Source organism: Hoplias malabaricus, chromosome Y (assembly GCF_029633855.1).
Source record: "Hoplias malabaricus isolate fHopMal1 chromosome Y, fHopMal1.hap1, whole genome shotgun sequence".
Lineage (NCBI taxonomy): Eukaryota > Metazoa > Chordata > Actinopteri > Characiformes > Erythrinidae > Hoplias > Hoplias malabaricus.
The window spans coordinates 59,783,495-59,793,508 of record NC_089820.1 but is presented as its reverse complement, the minus strand read 5'-3'; the positions used below and the strand labels follow the sequence as shown (position 1 = coordinate 59,793,508).

The 10,014-nt window shown below is 47.2% G+C and overlaps 2 protein-coding genes across 3 annotated transcripts in view; one reads left to right on the top strand and one right to left on the bottom strand.

Moving 5' to 3' along the window:
• LOC136679402 (tumor protein p53-inducible nuclear protein 1-like) overlaps positions 1-3,705 on the top strand; it is a 6,555-nt gene extending 2,850 nt beyond the window's left edge. For both annotated transcript variants that reach the window (XM_066657907.1, XM_066657906.1), the window contains exons 2-4: positions 1,047-1,200; positions 1,827-1,968; positions 2,063-3,705. In XM_066657907.1, coding sequence (XP_066514004.1) covers positions 1,071-1,200; positions 1,827-1,968; positions 2,063-2,282 — 492 coding nt within the window. In that variant the 5' untranslated portion in view covers positions 1,047-1,070 and the 3' untranslated portion in view covers positions 2,283-3,705. The remainder of the gene's footprint in view (positions 1-1,046; positions 1,201-1,826; positions 1,969-2,062) is intronic.
• Positions 3,706-3,955: 250 nt separating this feature from the next.
• On the bottom strand, positions 3,956-9,888 carry zgc:162297 (uncharacterized protein LOC555865 homolog). Its single transcript, XM_066655173.1, has 6 exons — positions 9,722-9,888; positions 9,194-9,276; positions 8,302-8,482; positions 7,872-8,022; positions 7,112-7,239; positions 3,956-4,170 (listed from the first exon to the last, which is right to left on the bottom strand). Exons 1-6 carry the CDS (start codon positions 9,792-9,794, stop codon positions 3,977-3,979), a joined length of 810 nt encoding a protein of 269 aa, XP_066511270.1. The 5' UTR covers positions 9,795-9,888; the 3' UTR covers positions 3,956-3,976.
• Positions 9,889-10,014: the final 126 nt, after the last annotated feature.

Here is a 10,014-nt window from a genome sequence, read left to right as displayed (position 1 = left end):
GTGTTCTCTGGAGCGATGGAGTTCCTCTGGTGTGTGGAACAGTGGAACTGTGTTCTCTGGAGTGATGGGGTTCCTCTGGTGTGTGGAACAGTGGAACTGTGTTCTCTGGAGCGATGGGGTTCCTCTGGTGTGTGGAACAGTGGAACTGTGTTCTCTGGAGTGATGGAGTTCCTCTGGTGTGTGGAACAGTGGAACTGTGTTCTCTGGAGTGATGGGGTTCCTCTGGTGTGTGGAACAGTGGAACTGTGTTCTCTGGAGTGATGGGGTTCCTCTGGTGTGTGGAACAGTGGAACTGTGTTCTCTGGAGTGATGGGGTTCCTCTGGTGTGTGGAACAGTGGAACTGTGTTCTCTGGAGTGATGGGGTTCCTCTGGTGTGTGGAACAGTGGAACTGTGTTCTCTGGAGTGATGGGGTTCCTCTGGTGTGTGGAACAGTGGAACTGTGTTCTCTGGAGTGATGGGGTTCCTCTGGTGTGTGGAACAGTGGAACTGTGTTCTCTGGAGTGATGGAGTTCCTCTGGTGTGTGGAACAGTGGAACTGTGTTCTCTGGAGTGATGGAGTTTATCTGGTGTGTGGAACAGTGGAACTGTGCTCCTTGGAGTGATGGGGTTCCTCTGGTGTGTGGAACAGTGGAACTGTGTTCTCTGGAGTGATGGAGTTCCTCTGGTGTGTGGAACAGTGGAACTGTGTTCTCTGGAGTGATGGGGTTCCTCTGGTGTGTGGAACAGTGGAACTGTGTTCTCTGGAGTGATGGGGTTCCTCTGGTGTGTGGAACAGTGGAACTGTGTTCTCTGGAGTGATGGGGTTCCTCTGGTGTGTGGAACAGTGGAACTGTGTTCTCTGGAGTGATGGAGTTCCTCTGGTGTGTGGAACAGTGGAACTGTGTTCTCTGGAGTGATGGAGTTCCTCTGGTCTGTGGAACAGTGGAACTGTGTTCTCTGGAGTGATGGGGTTCCTCTGGTCTGTGGAACAGTGGAACTGTGTTCTCTGGAGTGATGGGGTCTGGACCCTCACTAATGATGATGATGGTGGTTTGTTGTTCACAGATTCCTGTTCCTTTCCCATAAACGATGATGATCGGGAGAATCTTGGCTCAGGTCCTGGGTGGTGCTGATGATGCTGAGGTTGCCGTGGAGACGGAGGGATGCCAGGAGGTGTTTGAGTTTGAAGATGGAGAGTGGGTCATCATTAATATTCAGGGTAAACACAGGACTGATTCACCCCCAAATGCACCGCTTTAATCATCTTCAGGAACCACTCTGTGTGTTTACACATAAACAGGTTCCTGAACCAGAAAAGTTTGTTCTGTTCTCTCTCTGTTCTCACCATTCTCTCTCTGTTCTTACTGTTCTCTCACCGTTCTCTCTTTGTTCTCTCTCTGTTCTCACCGTTCTCTCTCTGTTCTTACTGTTCTCTCACCGTTCTCTCTCTGTTCTCTCTCTGTTCTCACCGTTCTCTCTCTGTTCTCACCGTTCTCTCTCTGTTCTTACTGTTCTCTCACCGTTCTCTCTCTGTTCTCTCTCTGTTCTCACCGTTCTCTCTCTGTTCTCACCGTTCTCTCTCTGTTCTCACTGTTTTCTCTCCCTGTTCCCTCTCTTTTCTTGGTTCTGGTGGAAACGCAGGGGTCCTGTTCACTGGAGAGAACCAAATTGTTAAGAATCAAGAAGAGAACAGGTTCTTGTTAGAAAGGGGTTAATGTTGGTTCTAATATGAGGTTCTAGTGCTGTGATGTTTCCGATGGCAGCATGAGGAGGGTGAGGAGCTGTAGTACAGAGACAGAACTGGTTAAAGGTTAAAGGGCAGTGTCTGATGTGTGTTGTGTGTAGAGAACCGTTCTGGGGTTCTGTTGGAGGAGGATCCTCTGGAGAACCTGCTGATAGAACACCCCAGCATGTCTGTGTACCAGCTTCACCGCCGGAACCAAGAGGAGCAGGAGGAGGAGGAGGAGGAGGAGGAGGACTCTCCCAGGTCAGCGTCACATCACAATCACATCATAATAACCACTGCTCACGCTCATCAGTCCTGACCCTGTGTGTGTGTGTGTGTGTGTGTGTGTGTCCAGGTCTGTGGTGGTGAGGCGTCCCATTTCCTGGTGTGTATCGGAGTGTGGAGGTTCTCTCTCTGTTCTGCTCTCACTGCAGCGCTCCAAGTGTCACATGGAACGTAAAACACTGAGCCGTGGCGCCCTCCACAGGCAGAACCTCGTCAATACACGTTTCTCTCCGACTGACCGCCGCTACGGTCACTTTAAACAGCCCACTCAGCGTCCGTACAACTACTGACACCTACTGCATTACTTTACTCAACATAATCTCAACGTACTCACAATATACTGACCTCAGAACAGACTGACCACAGCTATGGTCACTTTAATCAGGCCACTCAGTGTCTGTACAATTACTGACAGATTAAACTTGTGTTATTCTAAATATGCTCTTGATCTATCCTCAAAATACTGACCTCAGAACAGACTGACCACAGCTACAGTTACTTTAATCAGTCGATTCAGTGTCTGTACAGTTATTTACATTTAATTTCCTCTTAGTTTACTCATTATAATCTCAATATAACGTCAGAAACTAACCTCAGAACAGAGTGACCACCACTAGCTTATTTTAAACAGCCCACTGGTGCTTTTCCAGTGCGTGGTCCCTTCTCTACTGGACTCTACTCTCTGATTGGTCCCTGGTTGCTCCAGGCGTCCTAACCCCATCTCTAAGGGGAGCAGAGGCGGTGTTTACTCATGGTGTATCGGCGTGCTGTTGTTGTTTGGGACTGAACACAGCTCCGTCATCAGTTCAGACAGATCAGTAGAGTTTGTTCCTTCCTTGTTGCAGCGTCCAGCTCTCGCTGGATTCTTTCGTCGGCCACCGATCCGAGGAGCGTTCGAACCTCTTCAAAAGACCACGGCGTCATTTTACGAGCTGCCGTCGTGAGTCGGATAAAAACAAACGTGATCTCTGCTGCAGCTGGAGATTTTACAGATGGAGAGTTGGTGCTGGTCGTCTGCGTCGCGTGGCGTAGAGTGACGACTCTCTCTGGACGATCAGCGCTCTGCAAGGTTTACACGCCACGGTTTAGTCCCTACTCGACTCGCTCTGAACCACGAGAGAACAGCCACTAAACAAGAACCCGCTTCCAGAACCAGGACCTGATTCACCTGGTGGAGGAGGAGAGACCAGTGGAGTCCAGTGGAGGAGGGTAGGGACCCTGCAGTGGAAAAGCACCAATAGTTTCTACATATTTACTAACAAAATTCTTTTTTATACTCAATTTACTGACCTCAGAACAGACTGAACACAACTATGGTCACTGTAAAAAGCCATCTCCGTGTCTCAGTACACTCTGTACTCTCTGACTCCTGACCTCAGCCTGAGGGACGTGGGCGGTGGACTCTCTGGTCCGACGGTAATTAAAGTACAGAACGGGAGCTTTATTTTAGTTTCGCTTTAGACGGTAAAGTTAGGTTCTTAGTAAAACAGAAGATTTATTACGAGACAGACGCAGGACAGCGGTGTTTTAGATGGAGTTTAAGGAGGAAACCAGTGGCTCGGTGCTGAAGCGAAAGCTGTTGTGTTGTTTTTGATCATTTTACTAGTCGTTTGCTCTTTTAGATCCTCGTCTGTGTTTGAACTGATTCTGTAAATACACCAAGTGTTTTGTATCTGAGATCATTTGATAAAATCTTTAAAAAAAAATGCTGAATAAAGATGTTTTGGTGCTACACCGTGGTGTGATTCATTTTACTCTGAAAGTGTTCCCTCAGTCGGCGTCAGGAACAAGTTCTGTAACTGGGCTCATACACCGTCTCTGGGTTCGGGTTCCACAGAGGCGTCTGAAGAGCGAGACATAAACACCATGTTACAGTAAATCACAAGAACTTTCAATAACACACAGCTTTATTTCCATAAACAGACTGTAGAATGATTCATATCAAGGCTTAAATGTCGATCCTGTTTTCCTTGTTCTGGGCTCTTTAACCGTCCCGGAGTTCGTGTATTTTCTCCATGAACCTCTGCACTCTGTCCGGATCCACGCCGTTTTCCCAGCGTCCGTCTTTTTTAAAGTGGGAACCTATTATCAGCGCGTTGGCGTCTACATAATTCTCCACGTTGTCGTAGGTCACTCCAGAGCCAATCAGAACGGGGAGTTTTACAGATCTGGCAACCACTGGAAAGAATAATCACGGATTAATGAAACAACACAAACATCAGTCTGTTGTAAAAGAGACACAGCAAACACACACTGGTATTAAATGTATTTCAGCGCTGGCCAGGGGTGTAGCGAGCGGCCTGGACCCGGCAGAGACTCAGGGGCGGGAGGGGGGGGGGGTTGAGAGAGTAGTGGATAACCTCATTCCCACTGCACACAGAAGCCCAGGTACCTTTTAAGGGCAGCGTCCGCCGACGTCTTTGAACACGCTGCTTAATAAAACGTCTTCAGAAAGGGTTCTGTTAACACAAAGACATTTAAGGCATGTGATTTGAAGAGGTGTGGGCTCTGTCCTGTGCCCCCTCCCTCCCACTGTGTGCTGGTTATAGGGGGCTCTGGGGGGCCGATGGCCTTGTGGACAGAGGTTCTATATTTAGCTCCATGCTACTGTTATTTTTAAACTCCAGACGGACTCAGTGCAGTAAACACACGGGGAACGTGTCCCGACCGGAACGATGTGACTCCACAGGCCTGGGGCCAACTCCCGCTCAGTTCTGACCCAACACAGCGGGAGGGAGGAGGGGGGGGGGGTTGTACTCAAATTAAGACAAGACCATTACCCCTCCTCCTCTGGCCCTGGATTAACCCTTAATATATTTAACCCCATAATAAAAGTCAGACTTTCGCCTTCATGTGAATATGCAAATAGCTGGAAAGCCCCGCCCCTGAGTTATGGGGATTGGCTCTTTAGGTGTGTGAGGTATGAAACCCTGACTGTCTAAATCCATGTTTCTGCGAAAGACGAAATTATTTAATAAACTGAGTAAAGGAAACTAAACACTGGATTTGCGTTTTCAGGTCTGAAAAATATTCGTATTTACATTTCACTGTTTTAATGCATTTTCTGGAATTCTACTGTATTTTATTGTATTTTTCCTGTGTGTTCTGCTGTGTACAGTTGTACAGTGGGGGTGGGGGCTGGGGCAGTAAATTCCGGGGTAGGTGCCAGATCATAAGTGTCTGGGTCAGAGTCCTCTGCTGAAAGGCATGCTGGGATTGAGTTTCCAAGCGTTCAAAGCTAAAAGTAGCTCAGACCGTTGCTGTGACCTCGGACTGTTTACAAACACCTACAGCAGCAGGAGCTCACAGACCCCACGGTCACTAGGACTCAACAGCCACCCCAGCACCATGTCTCCTCTCCATGTGCTGCTCTGCAGTCAGTTTGCTCTGGAAACCACTCTAATGTGTTTACGAAGCCCCAGTGTCTGTAAATGGGTAAAAAAACAAAGTGTCTGGGTCCGGTGCTAGGCTTTCTCTCTCTCTGCTCACGGCAGAGAAACGCCATCTGGAGGTTTTTAGACAACGGAGAGACTCCAAACGCTGAAAAGCACCAACCGAGATGAGGATGTTGCTCTATTCCTGCTCCATAGGGGGGTCACACTGACTTATTTCTGCTGTTACAGTTACATTACTTAAGGTGGAACTGACTCTAAATTCAGGAGAGCGCTAACTGCATGAAAGTAAACACAGAGGGAAAGTGCTACAAAACTAAACAGCTCGAGTTACACATGAGTTTCTGTGGGAATTCAAACAGTGAATAAACACTTACAGACAATTTACACTTCAGACACCAACAAGATACAAACGCTTCTTACTCCCACACACCGCTCCACCTTAAAAGATACAGTCGCTTCTTACTCACACACACCGCTCCACCTTAAAAGATACAGTCGCTTCTTACTCACACACACCGCTCCACCTTAAAAGATACAGTCGCTTCTTACTCACACACACCGCTCCACCTTAAAAGATACAGTCGCTTCTTACTCACACACACTGCTCCACCTTAAAAGATACAATCACTTCTTACTCACACACACCGCTCCACCTTAAAAGATACAGTCGCTTCTTACTCACACACACCACTCCACCTTAAAAGATACAGTCGCTTCTTACTCTCACACACCGCTCCACCTTAAAAGATACAGTCGTTTCTTACTCACACACACCGCTCCACATTAAAAGTTATAGTCGCTTCTTACTCACACACACCACTCCACCTTAAAAGATACAGTCGCTTCTTACTCTCACACACCGCTCCACCTTAAAAGATACAGTCGTTTCTTACTCACACACACCGCTCCACATTAAAAGTTATAGTCGCTTCTTACTCACACACACCACTCCACCTTAAAAGATACAGTCGCTTCTTACTCTCACACACCGCTCCACCTTAAAAGATACTGCCACTTCTTACTCACACACACCGCTTCACCTTAAAAGATACAGTCGCTTCTTACTCACACACAGCACTCCACCTTAAAAGATACAGTCGCTTCTTACTCACACACAGCACTCCACCTTAAAAGATAGTCGCTTCTTACTCACACACACCGCTCCACCTTAAAAGATACAGTCGCTTCTTACTCACACACACTGCTCCACCTTAAAAGATACAGTCGCTACTCACTCACACACACCGCTCCACATTAAAAGATACAGGCGCTTCTTACTCACACACACCGCTCCACCTTAAAAGATACAGTCGCTTCTTACTCACACACACCGCTCCACCTTAAAAGATACAGTCGCTTCTTACTCACACACACCGCTCCACCTTAAAAGATACAGTCGCTTCTTACTCACACACACCACTCCACCTTAAAAGATACAGTTGCTTCTTACTCACACACACCGCTCCACCTTAAAATACATGGTGCTTAGAGCTCCGTTTCCCCACAATCGTAGATGTTCCCTTTAATGTGCTCCTGCCCGAGCTGGGAATCAAACCCTATTCTGCCACAGAGGGGAACAGCGGTGTCGACAACTACAGCAAGCAGCCGGATAAACAGGATCAGATTAACAGAATTAAATAAACAGGATTAAATAAAGACAATTAATGTAATATAATTATAACATTCAAATGAAGTAAACAAGATTAAAGGCCGGTCTGAGTGACCTCTCAGCTCCTCGGGGTCGGTCTGGACTCCTGTAGCGGTGCCGGTGATTATTAAACCGTCCGACAGGAAAAACTCCGCCGCTCGAGCGGTTTCAGCCAAGCTAACATCAGCCGTCAGAGCATGAGCACTGTTACACACACACACACACACACACACACACACACACACACACACACACACACACAAAAGCATGTAAATTTAATTGATCAATAAAATAAATACTCTCAAACAAATTAGAGTTTTTCATTTACTATTTCTTAAAAAAGTGTTTTACTGTGTATTACATTATGCTCAATTATATTACATTATATTAACGCATATTAAATTACATTCAAATATATTACAGTGTGTGAAGAGTGGGAGAAGAGGGCTGCATTGACAATAAGTGCTCAGAAACTTGTAAATAACTCATGAAAGAATAAAGTTACATTAAAACCAAGCACACACATTTTTCTTGTGAAATTCCCAATAAGTTTGATGTGTCACATGACCCTCTTCCCATTGAAAAAACAAAAGTTGGATCCAAAATGGCAGACTTCAAAATGGCCGCCAAGGTCAGCACCCATCTTGAAAAGTTTTCCCTCTCCCATATACTAATGTACCCCCTCCTATATACTAATGTACCACTAATGTACTCACTATGTGAGTATGTGGTGCATCCATATAAATGACCTGTAGATTAAAGTAAATTGAATATTTTAAAATAGTTTAAATGACACCAGTGTAACCAGTGATATAACTTTCCCCTCAAGGTATGACCTGTGTTTCTTCTTGATGTCAGTGAAGATCTGTACGTGTTCTGCGCCAATGTGTCTGCGGTATCTGAGCAGGTCTCCGGCGCACGCGTTCAATAAGCCTTCATCAGCAACGTGAGAAAACACAAAGCCCTCCACTCGCACAAAATCCAGCTCTGAAACAAAGAAACACGTACACAGCACGATTAAAGACCTTAAACTGGTCCTGAATCAGTCAGAACACTGATATGCAGTGGTGGTGGTGTGGGGAGGGGGTAGTGTACCTGTCCTGTACCTGTGCGGAGTGTGTACCAGAGGCCAGTGCAGTGGTGATGGTGGGGGGGGGGGGGGTTGTGTACCTGTCCTGTACCTGTGCGGAGTGTGTACTCGAGTCCAGTGCAGTGGTGGTGGGGGGGGGGTAGTGTACCTGTCCTGTATCTGTGCGGAGTGTGTACCTGATGCCAGTGCCGTAGCCAGAGCAGCTCGGTTTGCTGAGGACAGGATCTGGACGCCGAGGGGAAGAGAGGGACACAGCCGCCTCACGGCAGAACACACCGCGGTCATACACACACACACCTCCGGACCCACCTCAAACACGTACGGAACGTCATGCATGTTCTCCACCAGCAGCCCGTCCTGCAGGAGAACCACAGAGAACCGCACACACCTTCACACCTCTCTCTCTCACACACACACAAAAACAAAGGAACACCACACACACACACACAAAAACAAAGGAACACCACACACACATACATAAAGGAACACCATACACACAACCACAGAGAACTGCACACACTTTCACACCTCTCTCACACACACACAAACACACAACCACAAAGGAACTCAACAGACACCTTCACACCTCTCTCACACACACATAGACACTCACATAGACACACACATAACCACAAAGGAACACCACACACACACACTCACACATAGAGGTCCTCCTCTAAACACTCCTCTCAGAACCGGATCACAGGTTTAAATGTGTGCGTGACTGGGTAAGTGTTTGAGTGACTGGGTGAATGTGTGAGTGACTGGGTGAGTGTGTGCGTGACTGGGTGAGTGTGTGCATGACTGGGTGAGTGTGAGAGTGACTGTGTGTGTGTGTGACTGGGTGAGTGTGAGAGTGACTGTGTGTGTGTGTGAGGGCCTGGGTGAATGTGTGAGTGATTGGGTGAGTGTGTGCGTGACTTGGTGAGTGTGTGCGTGACTGGGTGAGTGTGTGTGTGACTGGGTGAGTGTGAGAGTGACTGTGTGTGAGTGTGACTGTGTGTGTGTGAGGGCCTGGGTGAATGTGTGAGTGACTGGGTGAGTGTGTGAGTGACTGGTATTCATTACCACTCCAGCCTGAGTGTACTGCTCCGCTTCTCTGCAAGACGTCTCAATAATCTCAGAGAGAGGAGCTCTGCTCAGGGGACTTCCTACACAACAACAACATACACAACATTATTCATTCATTCATTCATTGTCTGTAGCCCTTATCCAGTTCAGGGCGGAGGTGGGTCTGGAGTCTACCCAGAATCACTGGACACAAGGGGGGAACACACCCTGGAGGAGGCACCAATTCGTCACAGGGCGACACACACTCACACATTCACACATTCACTCACACACACACGTACGGACACTTCTGAGTCGTGTGGTTTTGAAAAAAAACATAAACAAAACAATCATTTTAAACATACACTCATCAACCACCACAACATTAAAGGGTTAACTGTCTGTCAGATGTATAGCTTTTCACATATGGATAATAAACACACACACTCACACACACACACACTCACACACTCACACACTCACACTCACACACACACACACACTCACACACACACACACACACTCACACACTCACACTCTCTGTACCTGGTAAAGCTCCAACATGAATCATTCCAATAACGTTTGTCTTTAAACGTTCAAAAACTTTTAGGAACTTCATGTTTGTGTCTCTCCCCGAATCACGTGACTGAACAAAGGTCTCTCTCTCTCTCTCTCTCTGTGTCTCTGTTTCTCTCTCTCTCTGTGTCTCTGTTTCTCTCTCACACTCTCCCTCTCTCTATCTCTCTCTCTGTGTGTCTCTCTGTCTGTTTCTCTCTCTCTCTCTCTCTCTCTCTGTCTCTGTTTCTCTCTCACACTCTCCCTCTCTATGTGTCTCTCTG

Excerpts from the sequence above, each read along its gene's own strand:
- zgc:162297 (XM_066655173.1), bottom strand. The coding sequence starts at position 9,794 with ATGAAGTTCCTAAAAGTTTTTGAACGTTTAAAGACAAACGTTATTGGA. Across the intron at positions 8,023-8,301 it reads GGCTACGGCACTGGCATCAG|AGCTGGATTTTGTGCGAGTG; the intron begins GTACACACTCCG and ends TCTTTGTTTCAG. Across the intron at positions 4,171-7,111 it reads CGACCCCGAGGAGCTGAGAG|TGGTTGCCAGATCTGTAAAA; the intron begins GTCACTCAGACC and ends TATTCTTTCCAG.